General features: G+C 37.6%; 2 protein-coding genes across 4 annotated transcripts in view; one reads left to right on the top strand and one right to left on the bottom strand.

Moving 5' to 3' along the window:
• TMED5 (transmembrane p24 trafficking protein 5) overlaps positions 1–6885 on the bottom strand; it is a 57720-nt gene extending 50835 nt beyond the window's left edge. The window contains exons 1-2 of one of the 3 annotated variants that reach the window (XM_047084577.1): positions 6356–6885; positions 120–217 (exon numbers count right to left, since the gene is read on the bottom strand). In XM_047084577.1, coding sequence (XP_046940533.1) covers positions 120–217; positions 6356–6544 — 287 coding nt within the window. In that variant the 5' untranslated portion in view covers positions 6545–6885. The remainder of the gene's footprint in view (positions 1–119; positions 218–6355) is intronic. The other 2 variants (XM_047084578.1, XM_047084576.1) reach the window with 2 other exon arrangements.
• A 990-nt stretch (positions 6886–7875) lies between these two features.
• CCDC18 (coiled-coil domain containing 18) overlaps positions 7876–18968 on the top strand; it is a 117442-nt gene continuing 106349 nt past the window's right edge. Inside the window, exons 1-4 of the mRNA XM_047084567.1 lie at positions 7876–8014; positions 9194–9357; positions 10081–10255; positions 13537–13695. Coding sequence (XP_046940523.1) covers positions 9224–9357; positions 10081–10255; positions 13537–13695 — 468 coding nt within the window. The 5' untranslated portion in view covers positions 7876–8014; positions 9194–9223. The remainder of the gene's footprint in view (positions 8015–9193; positions 9358–10080; positions 10256–13536; positions 13696–18968) is intronic.

Here is an 18968-nt window from a genome sequence, read left to right as displayed (position 1 = left end):
ATATGGAATCATTTAATACTAATGTTTAGTATCATCAAATGTGCTAAATTTCCCTGCCTTGCAGATAGCACATTGGTATTATTCAGCCCAAGAAACTCAACTAAGGGATTACTACTTACGTGTGAACTCCATCTGATTTTCTTTGTTCAAAAACTAAGGTTCTTCCTTGTGGAGAGGCAAGATGGAAATCAATATCTAATCCCGCTCCATCTAAGACCTGTAGAAAAGCACAAAAGAGAAGAACACATTATAAATAGAAAAAAAATATATGAAGTAGATCATGTGACGAAATGATTTTCTTTCTAAACCTAGAGAGGTAGGAAAGTCAACAAGATGCATGTAAGGGCTAGGAAAGAGCAGAAAGACCATCCATTCAATTCCATTCATTTTTGGAACTTTCTTACCAATTCATGTTGCCAGCATCTAAATTTAGGCCTTATAAATATTACTGAAATAATCTTCCTAAAATGGTGCCTTGGTTGAGAGGCCCTGTAGAGTGGAAAGAAACACGAAGGGAGTTCAAATGATAGACCTTACCTAGGTAATTTAGGGCACACTTATGTAACTTTTCTGTTTATCTTCAATAAAATAATAATTAGCTATTTCTTAGCACAGAACTCAAAACTTCCATGATCTGACCCCAACTGACTTCAGTGTATTCACCTATTATTCCCCAATATGAACTGAATATTCCAACTAGGTTGTTTGTTTACTGGCCAAAGAACACAATCTGTTCCTTTACAATCCCAAAATGTCCTGATGATGATGATAGCTAACAATTAGAGTGTATGCCACACATTGTTTTAAGGGCTTCATGTGGTTTAATTTCCTCACAACAATTCTAAGAAGCAGGTCTTATTATTATCATCAAGACATAAATAGAAGAACCAATCAACCCAACAAACAGAAAACAAACAAAAAAGTGAGGCATACAGAAATAATTTCCCCAAGGTGATACAGCAAATGAATGGCATGGTCAAAACTTGAACTCAGCAATCCGCCTCCAATAGCTAATCTTTGTCTTATTTCACTCTATTTTGTTTATTATTTTTTCTGGTGGCTTTAATGGAATGATATAAAAAATTACCTATTCCTGTGCTCTACTTACTGATCAACAGTAGTAGTTTCAAATGGCTAGCTAAATATACAGAATTCTTTTTCTTCTTTACATCCCAATAAAATGAAGAATATATATAATGATATAAATATTCCATAACAACACTGGAAACCAATAGCTATCAATCTCAACATTCTCACTGAAACAGACTAGAGACACATTTGTTGAAATCAGTGCCCCACGGAGGACCTGGGTGGCTCAGTCAGTTAAGCATCTGACTCGATTTCAGCTTAGGTCATGATCTCCCAGTTGGTGGGTTTGAGCTCCGCATCAGGCTCTGTGTTGACAGCATGGGATTCTTTCTCCCTCTCTCTGCCCCTCCCCATCTTGCACTCTCAATCTCTCTCTCTCAAAATAAATAAACTTAAAAAAAAAAAAAAGAAATCAATGCCCCATTTTTCATGTTATTGGTTTTTCTGAGAGGATTAAGTTCTGAAAAAATAGTTAATATAAACAGACTTTAAAATGTTTCCTCAGATGAATATACATCCTCAGAGAAATTCAGGAATGTGTAACCCATAAAAAATGAGGTTCCTAGTATGAAAAATAAGCTCTTAAAAAGATTAAAAAATGTTGCCAAAATTTATTTAACAAATGCTATGATAGAATAAATATGGATAGAGACTAAAAATCAGCAAACTGGAAGGAACCAAGGAATTCTCAGAACAAGGTGAAAAAACAGAGATGAAAAGTATGAGGGAAATTTTAAGATCATTCATGAAGGACAGAGCTAAAGATTTCAAATATCTAACAAGCATTTCAAAGAAGACAACCAAGAGAAATGAAGGGAGGAAATCATTAAATAAGAGAACAAAAATTTTTGCTTCAAAAGATAAAAATCTTTGTAGACTGGAAGGGACTAATAGAGGTGAAGCAGGATAAATGAAAAAAAGAGTAAAAATCCTACTGACTTTCCCAAAGGATTTAAAAAGAACAACCTAGAAACTTCCAATGATAAGTAGTAGAGAGCTGCAAAATAACAAGAACTGGGGGATGGGGGCACCTGGATGGCTCATTCCGTTAAGCGTCTAACTCTTGATTTCTACTCAGGTCATGATCTCATGGTTGTGAGACTGAGCCCCTCGTCAACACAGAGGCTGCCTGGGATTCTCTCTGTCTGACCCTCTCACACTTGTTCTCTCATGCTAACTCTCTCTCTCAAAAATAAATAAACTTTAAAATTGAGATTGGCATCAGAATTCTTATCTATAATACTAGATGCAAAAAACCATAATGAAGCCATGTCTGGAATGATCCCAATTAAAAAAAAAATATTTGGTAAAGTGAAAGCAAAAAGTAAGTACATTTTTAGATGTCCAAGGACTTAAAGTATTTTCAAAGAATTATTCAAAGAATCATCCTCTAAAAAACTAAAAAAAGATACCCATTAAATCAGAAAATAAGAGATCTAACAAAACTAAACAAAGATTCCAGTAAAACAAAGTTTAAAAGAGATTATTGGTAGTGACTGTCAGGCTTAATGAAATTGTTTAAAATGATATTTAAGAATACAGAATATACTTAAAAATACATAAAATACAATTTTAAGATGTAAAATATTTATTTAAAAAAATCATAATCTGAAACTAAACTTCCTGATGATTTCACTGAAAGATTAGTGCCACTTTCCCTAGTCTGTGCTGTTGCTTTAACAGTCGTTCGGTTCCTGTAAGGCTTTCTTCTGTCTTCTTCCTCAATACGTGGCACATGTATTCTTTTTACCAATCGCCTTGTTCCGCTCACTCCTTTTATGCCTAATAAAACTGATTTTTCTATGGATCTGAACTCTACTTCTAAAATGTCTTCTCTGGAGGAGCCGGGGTGGCTCAGTTGGTTAAGCATCCGACTTCAGCTCAGGTCATGCTCTCACGGTTTGTGGGTTGGAGCCCTGCGTTGAAGCCCCGGGTGGGACTCTGTGCTGACAGCTCAGAGCCTGGAGCCCTGTTTGGATTCTGTGTCTCATTCTCTCTCTGCCCCTCCTCAACTTGCGCGCGCGCACTCTCTCTCTCTCAAAAAAAAAAAAGAAAAAAGAAAGAAAGAAAAAAAAAAGAAAAAACTGGAATGTCTTCTCTCAATTTCCAGATAAAATTAAGTCCTCCCATTAAATACTCTCATAGCTGTATATACTTACCTTCATTAGAGTTACAATTTACACTTATGTAACAATTTGATTCCTGTTTCCACACTAGATTGTATGAGTATGAGAACATGCACTATTTTTTTACTCATCATTGTATCCATAGCGCTTAGCATAGTGCTCACACAAATTAAGCACTCAGCAATGATTTAAAAAGTTAAATGAATGATCTATTTTAGTCATAAGATATGTGTATTGACATTTAAAAATTTTAAGAACTGGGGTGTCCTTGGGGCGCCTGGGTGGCTCAGTCGGTTAAGCTGCCAACGTTGGCTCAGGCCATGATCTCACAGTTTGTGAGTTCGAGGCCCGTGTTGGGTTCTGTGCTGACAGCTCAGAGCCTGGAGCCTGCTTTGGATTCTGTGCCTCCCTTTTTCTCTGACTGTCCCCTGCTCACACTCTGTGTCTCTCTCTGTCTCAAAAATAAATAAACATAAAAAAAATTTTTTTTTTTTAAAGAACTGGGGTGTCCTGGGTGGCTTATTCAGTTAAGCATCTGACTTTGGCTGGGGTCATGATCTCACGGTTTGTGGGTTTGAGCCCCTTGTTGGGCTCCGTGCTGACAGTGAAGAGCCTGCTTGGGATTCTCTCTCTCCCCCTCTCACACTGGTACTTCATATAAAATAAATAAGCTTTAAAAAATCATTAAAAAGTTTTTAAGAACTTAATAATATAATGTGGGTGTGGTCAATTATTTTAGAAGTATCCTCTTAACCTTGAAAAGTAAGAAATGGTTAAAATTTTTCAATATGTCACAGTAACCCAAAGGCAATGTCTGCAATGTCTGTTCTCTGATATTTTAAAAATGAAAACAAAAAGCAGTAGCTTATTGTTATTGGAAAATTAATCATGGAGTTGGAAAATGCACACAAAAAGTTGAAGATTATCCCTTACCTTAGAAAGTCCTCCAACATTGTCTAGGACTACAGACATTAAATGATTTTCCTCCCCCCCTACCCAAGAACAACTATATTGTTTAGGGGGAATGCAGTGGGGGAACAGTCCCTTTAAGAGTGACTAAAGATGGAAAGTGTAAAGCTAAATGAAGCTAGCTATTTAACTCAAGAAGTGTAAATGTAGAAAAAAACTAACATTCAGTGCCTATTAACTATGTGTCAGGAATGACCTATGAACAATTATTTACTCATTTTTTCAAATCAACTCTATGAGGTAATTACTATTATCTCTATTTTACAAGTGAGAGGTTAAGTAACTTGTTCAAAATCACATAGGTACTAAGTGACAGAGTCAAGATTTCAAACCAGGCATTTTATCTCTAGAAGTCTTATATGATAATCACAAGAGGTCAGTAGTTAATATACATTTCCTCACTAATACCTGGATTAATACTAAGGAATTTTTGAATAAGACAAATTGTTTTCTTACCTGGATTATTTCACTAACCCCCCCGTTGGTTTCCTTGCCTCTAATTTTGCCCTCCTTAAATCCATCTTCCACACTGTACCCAGTGACCTATCTGAAAAACAGTTTTGACTGTTACCATGCTGCTTGTATCTTCAATGGCCCTTGTACAGAACAAGGGCAAAGCCATGCAGTATGGCTTCATGGCCCACGTTGGGTTAAGATTCATGATCCTGATCCATCCAGCCTTCTGACACCTCCAATCTCTTTTACTTCTACTCGCACCCTAGATTTTACAGTTTTAAAGTCTAATAAAGACCCAGCACTTGTGTCCACATACTGCCCACCAACAAAACATACTATGCATATACTATTCGTTTTGTTCCTTTTCCTGAATTGCCCCTCCTTCCTTGCATTCTTGTCTCACTTAAGCATCTTTTTAGATTCAAATTTATTTTCTCCAGAATTCTTTTCTGAAACCCCAGAGAAGTGGCTCTTCTCTACAGCACTTAACAATACTTTATTGAAATTACCTATTTATTGGCCAGTGTCCCTTAAATAATAAGATCCCTGAAAACAGGAACTTTTTTTTTTTTGTCAGTGTCATCGTGGGTCTTCTCGTCCACACTCCTCCCACATCCCCCCACCCCCAACCCTCGCCAATTACTGGCACATGGTAAATGAACTTTTGAACCACACTGGTAATCAATAGATGTTGCGTTCTAGTGTCAGTTTTGCTCACTATGTAACCTTAGATACTGCGCTATTGCTTTCCTTAAGTATCTATAATTTAATTCTAAAGTTCCTTCCGATATAAATTCTACATAACTTTTTATTTTGCTCTATACGTGACAGTAACTGTTGTTGAAAAGATTATTTACATCAACTTAAAAAAATTAACATCTTATTATAAATTAAGTAATTTGTGAAAAATTAAAAGGCGAACCACACCAATGCATCTTTTTTTGCAGTGCTATCTAGAAACATCAAAATTAGCTGTGTTGAACTAACAAGATTTCTTCTAAGAAATTATCCTCTACCACGATGACTACATCAATTAAGGCAAATCCTTACATATTATTATGCAGACACTAAAAAGAAAACAATGGGAGAAATGCTTACAATACTGAACGAAAGGTTATAAAGTTTTAATATACAATTAGATATTACCTGGCTTAAAATAAATATCTGAGAAGGAAATGTACCCTTAAATACATCAATAGCTCCTTTCAAAATATTCCAAAATCGGATTTAGTGATAATCACATGTTTACAATTCAAAAATCCTTAGCTGAAGCAATGACAGTGAACATTTATAATACCGGAATTGGGTGAGCGTGGTGGGGGTAACAAAACAAGTGTCATCATCTCCTCCAATGATGAAGAAGAACGTGTTATCAGTCCTGTATTGCGAAATTCCCAGTATCGGAGCATGTGCTGGTTAGCAAGGCGATGGGTGAATTACGAAACAAAGAAGGAAACCACCGAGATCACCAGTATTGGCCTCTTTCCGACCAGAGGAAAGGGGAGAAGGCGGGTAGTGAATTCCAGGTCCCGCCTAACTTCTCGGTCCCCGGCCCCAGGAGAACCAAGCCTCGTGCGCCTGCGCCGAGCTGGCAGGCCACCCAGGCGGCCCTCCCCTGTTCACCACCCCGGCAGTCCACAAGAAGTTTCTAAGAGGGTGAGAGGCGAAGACGGTGTAGCTAGGATAAAGGAGGCTGGCTCACTCTCCGCACTTACTTGGTACTCAATCTCCAGCGAGGCCTTCAGGGGCATGGGCTGGTAGAAACACTCCTTCTGGCCGGCCGGAAGGGTAAACGTGAAGTCGCTGTCTAAGGAGGGAGTGAAGGCGGCAGCCACCGGCAGCAGCACTGGGTACAGAATGGCCAGGAGGAGCACCGGGAAGGGCAGCCAGATCTTGACGCCCATCCCTGCCGGGGCGATCTTGGGCGAGACGAGACGCGGGAGGTGTGCGTTACTGGCACCTAGGCTCCGCTTTTCCTCCCTGGACTCCTCGTGGTTGGCAGGGAAACCTGAACCCTGAAGCCTGAAGCAACCCCAGGTGGTGGCCACGACGGCGGCACAGGATCCCTCAGAGCGGGAAACACCGGGCCTCCAAAGGGTAGGGACCGAGGGGCGGGGCCAGCAGTCCTTTTCCGCACCCGCCTCGGCCTCGGCCCCCTCAAGCCCGGAGTGAGCGCGCCCCGCCTCACACTCGGGCGGCAGGTTCCCATGGCTTCCCCCACACCAATGGGCGTCGTAGGAGTAATTGTGGGAAATGTAGTTCGGAGCGAGCGGGCTTGGATGCGCTCGCTGATCACTATCCCCGACCGACCCCGCGTCGTGGCGTCACCTCACGCAGAGCCTGCGCAGGGGGCGGGTCTGAGGCCCGGGAGGCGTGTCCCCAACGGCTCCCGCGGCGGTTCGAACTCCGTGCGGCTGTGGTTCGTTTGTTCTCCGCGTGAAGTGTTTGATGCCTCCACGCCCCGAGCTCTGTAGAGTGTCTTAGGCTTCCGAACGCGGATGAGAGCGCGGTGTGCGCTGTTGTCAGGTGGGTCTGTCTCCCAACTACGGCTTGGGTGGTGACTGCTCCTTGGAGGGTAGAAACAGGCCTACCTGGAGTTACGTTCCTTTCTCTCCCAGCACCCTCGAAAGCGCTTCGTTTTCACCCTTACTGCGCTGGCTGCTCTGCAGGGTTGTGTTTTACTTGAGAAATCGGGGAGGAAGAGGTCATGTTTTTCTCTGCTGCTCCCAGATGAATGTAGGATTAATTCTGTCAAATTGAGAGTAGTTGATAACAGGACAATACAACATAAATCTCTGATCTTGCCAAATGAGGAATCTTTTAAGACTACAACCCATCCTATTACTTGCAAGGTTTATAAAGAACACTTTGTTCTTCGGTGTTGATGGGTATGCGTGCGTAAAGCTACAAACACGTTATTAGGGCCAAAAATACTTTGCCACGTGTGTGAGAATAGACTTTTATAACTACTGTAAGTTGGAGGGAAGAAAAAAAATCTTTGACAGTAAATGCTCTAATAAGAAAAAAAGTTAAAAAGCAAATATGTTCGTTGGTATTGAAGTGTTAGGGAATTGTTACATTAAAATACACAGATGTTGGACCCAAAACCTGATTTAGTTGAAACGTAATATTGAATGGCATTTTAGAATTTACCCAAATTGTCTGTACCCTTTTTTCCTTCACCATCCTGTAGGAGGCTAGAGATGTTGAAAAGATAGAGCAGAATGGGGACCTGATCCACTGACTTTTGTATGGGAGAGTCTTCTCACTTAAGCAGAAACAAATTTGTGCAAACGAAAGGGGAAAAAAGAAACATTTTCTCTGCGATGACATAGCGTCTCATTTAATTTCGTGCCACAGTTTCTTACAATAAGGTGAGGGTTTTCTTTTTAATCTTCCTCCTTACATCTGAGAAATTTTGAGTGGGAAGTAAATTTACCAAACTATTTTGGCTCAATGAAAGGAAAGAAGGGCAATTAGGGAGTCATCATTTATTCACCGAACATACTGAACTTCTGCAAGTGCCTTACAGTCCTGAACATAATACACAGGACTCCTAACCTTTTGGAGCTTGGGATGTGGTCAGAATTCTAGAAGGGTAATGAGAGAGAGATGCTACAATGACAAAGGTAAATGGGATTTGAAAGAAGAATGTAATTTTAAGATGCAGAAAGATCTACAGGAGTAGTAAAGATTTTAAAGCCTTAGTTTTTATTATATTAGTTACTAATATATACTTTGAAGCAATGATTTTATGTATTAATTATTAATAACAAAATGTGGCCTTTAGTTATGATTTTTTATTTGCAAAGGTTATTTAGTAGAGAATTTCACAACTCCAGAGATCGTCATCAGTTGAAGAAAGAAAAGCTTTTCTTCATGTATTTCTATGAGTTAACTTGCTAAATGCCATTTTGATCCTTATGGTTGTGATGTGACTGTGTGTGTTTTTTAAACCTTATAACCATTTTAAATAGGAGAAGGAGTTAAACTTTACTTGGTAATAAATTGCTTTTAAGAAAATATGAATGATTATAATGATACCATTTTTATCAGGTTTCCGGACCTTGTAACTTGAGCATGTAAGTTCAAACAGCTCATATTGAAATTGATTTATAATAAGTTAGAAATTGCAGCGCAACATAATTAAAAGGTCTTTGGATACTGATGACTTCGGTTCAAATCTTGTTTCTACCATTGACAGTTTGTATGACCTTGAGTAAATTATTTAATTTGTCATATTCTTAGTTCATCTTTAACGTAGAATAAAAGTACTTAATGCACACAATTGTTAGAAAAATTAAATGTGCTTGGAGAAGGGGGACTAGAATAACTGGACTCTGTATATAATAAAAAATTGACTCACTGAAATTCTATTGAACTTTCCATTTGCATGGCTTTACAGTGCAGAGAAATTCCTTGTTACTGGGGTTTTGTTTTGTTTTAAATTACTATGAAAGATTGCACATCATTTGAGAAAATAGAAAAATAATGAGTTAAATTCTATTATTGTGAGAGTATTTTGACTGACACCACAGATTCTTTCCATCAAGGTACAAGAAATTCATTTCATTTTTTAAGAAATGGAATCTAGTTCATCAGACTACTGTAATAAAGACCATGAAGAAGAAAGTTTGCTTGCAAATGTTGCTTCTTTAAGACATGAACTGAAGATAACAGAATGGAGTTTACAGAGTTTAGGGGAAGAGTTATCCAGGTAAGTAAGTAAAATCATATGTAGACTTTAGAATATGACTTTATGAATGTAAAATGTATGAATTTCATTATTATATATTTTGTTTCTAATACATATTTAGAATAGGAAATAGTTTTTCTGTAATTTTTAAAAAATATTTATTTTTGAGAGAGAGAGAGAGAGAGACAGAGCAAGAGCAGGGGAGGGGCAGAGAGAGAGGGAACACAGAATCTGAAGCAGGCTCCAGGCTCTAAGTTGTCAGCACAGAGCCTGACACAGGTCTGGAACTCACAGATTGCGAGAGCATGACCTGAGCCGAAGTCGGACACTTAACCGACTGATCCACCCAGGCACCCCAATTTTCTGTAATTTTTAATGTAACCCTTGGTTTAAGGAAAAAGTAGAAATATTAGGGAAGTGTTTGTACATTAAGTTGACACTTTTACTGTATTAGGACTCAGTATAAAATACATGTTTCGGGGTTAATCTTTTACTATTTTGACTCTTTTTTTGAATCTTAAGTAATTCTAGCGTATAGTCTCTAGACTACACAGATTGTTAGTTTAAAACTAATTACACTTTATTAAGAAATTTAGTTGTGACATTGCCTTAAGTTCAGAACTAAATGTGATTTCCAGCAGCACTTCAGGTGCTTTTCTTTCTGTTTTCTTATTTGATGTATAGAAATTGGAGTGACTACTTAAATCATCTAGGAATTAAAATGTATTTTTCTTTTTTCTCTAGTGTTAGTCCAAGTGAAAATTCTGATTATACCTCTAATCTCTCAAGGTCTGAAAAACTCATCCTGGAAGATCTTTCTCTGCCTAACCAGCTTGGACTTTTGAATCACACACCTTATAAAACAGTTTGTAAAATGCCCAGTGGCCGTACTGATTTTCAAAAAAAAACAAGAGATAAGGTTATTGTTTTTAGACCTGTCTACATAAAAGTAGTTTTGGTTTTAGATCTGTCTACTTAAAATACTTTGAGTTTTTTCTTTAAATGTCTTATGTTTTCCATAGTCTTTTATCATCATGCTTAAGACTCATTGAATTTAAATGTTATGGTTCTTTTTGTGTCCTAACAAGAAAATAGTTGCTTTAGTGTGTTGCTCTGTTTTTAAACTTCTATATTTATTACCTTTTTGCAATTAAATGGCTTGCTTTCCTAAGTAAATTGTAACTCCTGTGATTTTTGGCACTATCCCATGTACGGAATAGGTAATCAGTTATTTATTCAGTGGTTAAGGTATATTTACCATATTTAGCCTGAATCAGGTGCTATATGATAACATGGCATTGTTCTTTTCATTATCCCTGAATTTTGTGGATGCTCTTCGACATCTTTACTAGTCTGGAACTCTCTCTCTCTCTCCATATTTCGTATTCAATCATATTGTCCATCTCACTGTGTTTACCTTTCTTCCTTACTCAACCCTTTAATCTCCCTTTCCACTCTCTTCCTATGCTCTATTGCCTCACTGCCAGCATGCATATATAGATACAGTTGCATATGCACTTCATCATCTTTTCGAATAAAAATTTGTCTTCCCACTTCAGAAAGCTAACAATTGAGATGTTTTTTCTTTTTTTTTTAAGTTTATTTAGATTTTTAAAAAAATTTTTTTTCAACGTTTTTTATTTATTTTGGGACAGAGAGAGACAGAGCATGAACGGGGGAGGGGCAGAGAGAGAGGGAGACACAGAATCGGAAACAGGCTCCAGGCTCCGAGCCATCAGCCCAGAGCCTGACGCGGGGCTCGAACTCACGGACCGCGAGATCGTGACCTGGCTGAAGTCGGACGCTTAACCGACTGCGCCACCTAGGCGCCCCTATTTAGATACTTTGAGAGAGACAGAACATGCACACGCACAAGTGGGGGAGAGGCAGAGAGAGAGGGAAAGAGAAAGAATCCTAAGCAGGCTCCACACTGTCAGCGTGGAGCCCCATGTGGGGCTCAAACTCATGAACCGTGAGATCATGACCTGAGCTGAAATCAAAAGTCAGATGTTTAACTGACTGAGCTACCCAGTGTGCCCCAAGAGGTCTTCTTTTTGTAAGGGAGCTACTTAATGAAGCAGTGTGAGCCAGCAATTTAGAAAATAAATTCAAATTCCATGTCTACAAAGATTATGTAATTCTGGGGGCAAAATTTTTTTTTTTTACATTCTGGAAAATTGACCTCTATCCTAACTCAAATTGCTGATCAGTTTTGTTACATATATGCTTTATTTGAAATCATTGTGTTTTACCTTAAGCAAAATCAAAAGACAGATGATAAATTGGAGGGGGAAAATATTGGTAATGCCTGTTAAAGACAAAGGGGTAATCTCTTTAATATGGGAAGAGCTTCTAGAAAGAAGAAAAGATAAACAACCCGATAGAAAAATGGGCAATAGATATGTGTGAAAAAGGAAATTAAAATGATCTTCAAACAAATAAAAAGGTATTCATTCTCATTCATAATAAAAGGAATTCACAGTGAAACTATACTTAGGTACCAGTTCTTAACCTATCAGATTGTTAAAACATCCAGATGTTTGATACCGTATTTTGTGGTGAAATTAGAAGGAGATAGGTGTTCTCATACATTGCTGGTAGGAATGCAAAATGATATAGCCCCTGTGGAGGGGCATTTGGTAATGTTTCCCAAAATCACAAATACATTTACTCTTGATGTGGAAATCCCATTTCTAGAAAAATACCTGACAGGTATGCGTGCATAAGTACAAAATGAAACATTGTTATAACAGAAGATTAGAAATACCTCAAGTGTCCAGTAATAGGGCATTAGTTGAATAAACATGCAATGGAAACTGCAGCTGAGGTAGGGGAGAGAATAAAAGAATAGGACTTTCCAACTATATTGATTGTGGAGAGATTGGCAGGATATATAGTTTAAAAAATGCAAGGTACAGAATGACATAATTAGAATGCTAGATTTTGCCTAAGTCAGTGTGGGAGTGGGTAATTTGTATTGCTTGCAAATGAATGTGGAAACACTAGAATACTGGGCTTAGTTAAGACCATAACTTAATAACTCTGTAGTTAATAACTGTATAAGCAGTTCCCTATTTTTTTTTTTTTTTTGCTGTGTGATTGGTGTTTTATAAATAAGAAACTTATAAAAATGGTTACCTATCTACTAAAAATGGGAATGAGGCTTCTGTATGTTTTGTATAGTTTTGACTTTGAATTGCATAAGTATATTACTTTTTCAAAAAAAATTATGTCTTGAAAACCTCAACCTTCTAGAAAATTAATTTATTATAAAATATATATTTAAAAGAATAATAAAAATTTGTGTATAGTTTACTTTTTTATTTTTATTTTTTTAATTTATTTTTTATTTCAGAGGGAGAGAGCACAAGGTGGGAGAAGGGCAGAGGGAGAGAGAGAATTTTAAGCAGGCTCCATGCTCGGTCTAGCGCCCAAAACAGGGCTCAATCCCATGACCCTGGGATCATGACCGAAATGAAGAGTTGGTTTAAAGAATTTATCCATTTATCCAGCGCCCAAAACAGGGCTCAATCCCATGACCCTGGGATCATGACCGAAATGAAGAGTTGGTTTAAAGAATTTATCCATTATCCATTTTATTGTTGACAGTCATTTGGTTTTTTTCCATTTATTGTCTCTTATGGGGAAATTTAGTATGAATATTTTTATATTTTCAGGTGTAAAAACAATTTTTTTAATGTTTATTTATTTTTGAGAGAGACAGACTGTGAGTAGGGGAGGAGCAGAGACAGAGGGAGACACAGAATCCAAAGCAGGCTCCAGGCTCTGAGGTGTCAGCACAAAGGCTGACGCAGGGCTGGAACTCAAGAGCAGTGAGATCATGACCTGAGCCGAAGTCGGCCACTTAACCTACTGAGCCACCCAGGCGCCCCCCGCTGCAAAAGTTTTAAATTTATACCCAGGGGTAATATTGTTGAGTCTTAGTATGTTGAACTTTACTGGTAATACTAAGAACTTTCCCAAAGTGTACCATTGTTTTCTAAACTATACTTATTTATGTACGTGTTCACCACAGTGGAGGAGAGCGCTTACTGTCCCACACGTCCTCAACCACACTTACTAAACATCTTAACTCATTTTCTGAGCTATGTAGACATTTTACTGATAATTGTTTACAGTTTTCCATTAATTACATATAATGAAATAATGCAACACAGCTTGCTCTTTTTCATTTTTCAGATGTCTTTTTCATCTACTTCCATGGATCAAGAGATCAGAAGTCTTCGAGAAAAACTTAACAAACTTAGGCAACAAAATGCTTGTTTGGTCTCACAGAATCATTCTTTAATGACTAAAATGGAATCTGTCCACTTTGAATTAACACAGTCAAGAGCAAAAGTATGTTTCTTGAAGTGTGACTATGCAAGTAGAAATTAACTGGAATCATTTTAAGATTTATAATTGGAAAAATATTCCATGTTTTGCCTTAATGTGTTATGTATAATAACTTTTGTTATGATAATATAGTATCAACATGTTATGAAATCAATTTTATATGAATTTAATATCTGAAAATGATTTAGGGTAGCTTGTATAGTGTGTACATTTACAGAAGTCATAGCTTCTTAAAATCTTAAGATTATCAATTTATGTAGTTTTATTTCTTGTATGAAGGAAATACAACTTATTTATCTTCCTTTGTATTTTTTATTTAAAAATTTTATTTATTTTTAAATGTTTATTTATTTTTATTTTTATTATTTTTTATATTAAATATAATTTATTGTTGGATTGGTTTCCATACAACACCCAGTGCTCATCCCAACAGGTGCTCTCCTCAATGCCCATCACCACTTTCCCTCTCCCCAACCATCAAGCCTCCGTTTGTTCTCAGTATCTAAGAGTCTCTTATGGTTTCTTCCCTCCCTCTCTGTAACTTTTTTTTCCTCCCTTCCCCTCCCCCATGGTTCTCTGTTAAGTTTCTCAGGATCCACATATGAGTGAAAACATATGGTAACTGTCTTTTCTGCCTGACTTACTTCACTTAGCATAATACCCTCCAGTTCCATCCACGTTGCTGCAAATGGCCAGATTTCATTCTTTCTCATTTCCAAGTAGTAGTCCGTTGTATAGATAAAACACATCTTTATCCATTCGTCAGTTGATGGACATTTGGGCTCTTTCCATAATTTGGCTATTGTTGAAAGCGCTGCTATAAACATTGGGGTACAAGTGCCCCTATGCATCAGCACTCCTGTATCCCTTGGGTAAATTCCTAGCAATGCTATTGCTGGGTCATAGGGTAGATCTATTTTTAATTTTTTGAGGAACCTCCACACTGTTTTCCAGAGCAGCTGCACCAGTTTGCATTCCCACCAACAGTGCAAGAGGGTTCCCGTTTTTCCCCATCCTCTTCAGCATCTGTAGTCTCCTGATTTGTTCATTTTAGCCACTCGGACTGGCATGAGGTGGTATCTTAGTGTGGTTTTGATTTGTGTTTCCCTGATGAGGAGTGACATTGAGCATCTTTTCATGTGTCTTTGGGCCATCTGGATGTCTTCTTTAGAAAAGTGTCTATTCATGTTTTCTGCCCATTTCTTCACTGGATTATTTGTTTTTCGGGTGTGGAGTTTGGTGAGTTCTTCACAGATTTTGGATACTAGGCCTTTATCCGATATGTCATTTGCAAATATCTTTTCCCATTCTGTCGGTTGCCTTTTAGCTTTGTTGACTGTTTCCTTTGCAGTGCAGAAGTTTTTGTCTTGATGAGGTCCCAGTAGTTCATTTTTGTTTTTAATTCCCTTGCCTTTGGAGATGAGTCAAGTAAGAAATTCCTGCGGCTGAGGTCAGAGAAGTTTTTTCCTGCTTTCTCCTTTAGGGTTTTGATGGTTTCCTGTCTCACATTCAGGTCCTTTATCCATTTTGAGTTTATTTTTGTGAATAGTGTAAGAAAGTAGTCTAGTTTCATTTTTCTGCATGTTGCTGTCCAGTTCTCCCAGCACCATTTGTTAAAGAGACTATCTTTTTTCCATTGGATACTCTTTCCAGCTTTGTCAAAGATTAGTTGGCCATACATTTGTTGGTCCAATTCTGTGGTCTCTATTCCATTCCATTGGTCTATGTGTCCGTTTTTGTGACAATACTGTGCTGTCTTGATGATTACAGCTTTGTAGCAGAAACTAAAATCTGGGATTGTGATGCCTCCTGTTTTGGTTTTCTTGTTCAGTATTACTTTGGCTATTCGGGGTCTTTTGTGGTTCCATACAAATCTTAGGATTGCTTGTTCTAGCTTTGAGAGGAATGCTGGTGCAATTTTGATTGGGATTGCATTGAATGTGTAGATTACTTTGGGTAGTATAGACATTTTAACAATATTCTTCCAATCCATGAGCATGGAATGTGTTTCCATTTCTTTGTGTCTTCTTCAATTTCCTTCATAAGCTTTCTATAGTTTTCAGCATACATATATTTTAAATCTTTGGCTAGGTTTATTCCTACGCATTTTATGGTTCTTGATGCAATTGTGAATGGGGTCCGTTTCTTGATTTCTCTTTCTTTTGCTTCATTATTGGTGTATAAAAATGCAACCGATTTCTGTACATTGATTTTGTGCCCTGCAACTTTGCTGAATTCATGTATCAGTTCTAGCAGACTTTTGGTGGAGTCTGTTGGATTTTACATGTAGAGTATCATGTCGTCTGCAAATAGTGAAAGTTTGACTTCATCTTTGCCACTTTTGATGCCTTTGATTTCATTTTGTTGTCTGACTGCTGATGCTAGGACTTCCAACACTATGTTAAACAACAGCGGTGAGGGTGGAAATCCCTGTCGTGTTCCTGATCTCAGGGCGAAAGCTCTCGGTTTTTCCCCATTGAGGATGATTTAGCTGTTGTCATATATGGCTTTTATGATGTTTAGATTTGTTCCTTCTATCCTGAGTTTCTTGAGGGTTTTTATTAAGAAAGGATGCTGTATTTTGTCAACTGCTTTTTCTGCATCTATTGACAGGATTGTATGGTTCTTATCCTTTCTTTTATTAATGTGATATATCACACTGATTGATTTGCAAATATTGAACCAGCCCTGCAGCCCAGAAATGAATCCCACTTGATCATGCTTAATGATTGTTTTCGTATGCTGTTGAATTCGACTTGCTAGTATCTTGTTGAGAATTTTTGTATCCATGTTCATCAGGGATATTGGCCTGTAATTCTCCTTTTTTGTGGGGTCTCTGTCTAGTTTAGGAATCGACATCATGCTGGCTTCATAGAATGAGTCCAGAAGTTTTCCTTCCATTTCTGTTTTTTGGAACAGCTTGAGAAGGATAGGTATTAACTCTGCTTTAAATGTCTGGTAGAATTCTCCTGGGAAGCCATCTGGTCCAGGATTATTTGTTGGGAGATTTTTGATAACTGATTTCAATTTCTTAGCTGATTATGGGTCTGTTCAAATTTTCCATTTCTTTCCGTTTGAGTTTTGGAAGTATGTGGGAGTTTAGGAATTTGTCCATTTCTTCCAGGTTGTCCATTTTGTTGGCATATAATTTTTCATAGTATTTCCTGATAATTGCTTGTATTTCTGAGGGACTGGTTGTAATAATTCCATTTTCATTCATGATTTTATCTCTTTGGGTCCTCTCTCTTTTCTTTCTGAGAAGCCTGGCTAGAGGTTTATCAATTTTGTTTTTTTTTTCAAAAAACCAACTCTTGGTTTCATTTATCTGCTCTACTGTTTTTTGTTTTGTTTTGTTTTTGTTTTTTGGGGGGGTTCTAGGTTTATTTCTGCTCTGATCTTTATTATTTCTCTTCTTCTGCTGGGTTTGGGGTGTCTTTGCTGTTTTGCTTCTAGTTCCTTTAGGTGTGCTGTTAGAATTTGTATTTGGGATTTTTCTTGTTTCTTGAGATAGGCCTGGATTGCAATGTATTTTCCTCTCAGGACTGCCTTTGCTGCATCCCAAGGTGTTTGGATTGTTGTATTTTCATTTTCATTCATTTCCATATATTTTTAAATTTCTTCTCTAATTGCCTGGTTGACCAGTTTATTCTTTAGTAGGGTGTTCTTTAACCTCCATGCTTTTGGAGGTTTTCCAGGCTTTTTCCTGTGGTTGATTTCAAGTTTCATAGCATTGTGGTCTGAAAGTGTGCATGGTATGATCTCAATTCTTTTATACTTATTAAGGGCTGTTTTGTGACCCAGTATGTGATCTGTCTTAGAATGTTCTGCATGTACTTGAGAAGAAAGTATATTCTCTTGTTTGGGGATGCAGAGTTCTAAATATCTGTCAGGTTAATCTGGTCCAATGTATCATTCAGGGCCATTGTTTCTTTACTGATTCTCTGTCCAGATGATCTATCCATTGTTGTAAGTGGAATATTAAAGTCCGCTGCAATTACACATTCTTATCAGTAAGGTTGCTTATGTTTGTGAGTAATTGTTTTATATATTTGGGTGCTGCTGAATTTGGTGCATAGACATTTATAATTGTTAGCTCTTCCTAATGGATAGACACTGTAATTATATATTGCCCTTCATCTCTTGTTACAGCCTTTAATTTAAAGTCTAGTTTGCCTGATATAAGTATGGCTACTCCAGCTTTCTTTTGACTTCCAGTAGCATGATAGATAGTTCTCCATCTCCTCACTTTAAATCTGAAGATGTCCTCAGGTCTAAAATCAGTCTCTTGTAGACAGCAAATAGATGGGTCTTATTTTTTTATCCATTCTGATACTCTATGTCTTTTGGTTGGAGCTTTTAGTCCATTTACATTTAGTGTTATTATTGAAAGATATGGGTTTAGTGTCATTGTGTTATCTGTAGGTTTCATGTTTGTAGATGTCTCTGGTACTTTGTGGTCCTTGCAACATTTCACTCACAGAGTCCCCCTTAGAATCTCTTGTAGGGCTGGTTTAGTGGTAATGAATTCCTTAAGTTTTGTTTGTTTGGGAAAACCTTTATCTCTCCTATTCTGAATGACAGACTTGCTGGATAAAGGATTCTCGGCTGCATATTTTTCCTGTTCATCACATTGAAGATTTCATGCCATTCCTTTCTGGCCTGCCAAGTTTCAGTAGATAGGTCTGCTACTACCCTTATGTTCTACCTTTGTATGTTAAGGCCCATTTACACCTATCTGCTTTTCTTCCTTCTGTTCTCTTTTATTTTTCCTATTAGGTGAATATTGGATTACCTCAATTGGTCCTCTGAATCTTTTAAGGTTTTTTTTCATGTTTTCCATCTCCTTGTCTTCTTATGATACTTTTCAAATTTCCTCAAAGCTATCATCTACACCTTTATTGAATCTTACTTTAGCTGTCAGATTTTTTTTTTCATTTTCCAGAGCTTTTCCATATTCTCTTAATCTTTTTTTTGGGGGGGGGGTTGGAAGAACATCCTGATGCAGTATCTTCACTTAGCTTTCTTAAGATTTAATGTGTGTTTCTATGTGTGTGTGCATACTTGCCTTGCTTGCTGCCAGTTGCCTTTTTCTTTTGTTATGGCCTTTGACTTTTTACGTTAGAAGCCTTTTTTTCAGATGTTCATGTTTTACCTTTTTATATTTAAGAGAAAGGCACTTAAATGCGCTTTGGAAGCTCTCTGTACAAAGGTGAAGTTTATTGTCCAATGCACTTCATATGTTGGTGATGCCTGGGGAGGTGGATCTTTTCTAGGGA

This window comes from Lynx rufus, unplaced genomic scaffold (genome assembly GCF_022079265.1).
Source record: "Lynx rufus isolate CCGP_SWC_20201006 ecotype Redwood Valley unplaced genomic scaffold, mLynRuf1.p SCAF_2, whole genome shotgun sequence".
Taxonomy (NCBI): Eukaryota; Metazoa; Chordata; class Mammalia; order Carnivora; family Felidae; genus Lynx; species Lynx rufus.
The sequence above is the reverse complement of the archived record's forward strand: the minus strand, read 5'-3'. Positions and strand labels throughout refer to the sequence as shown.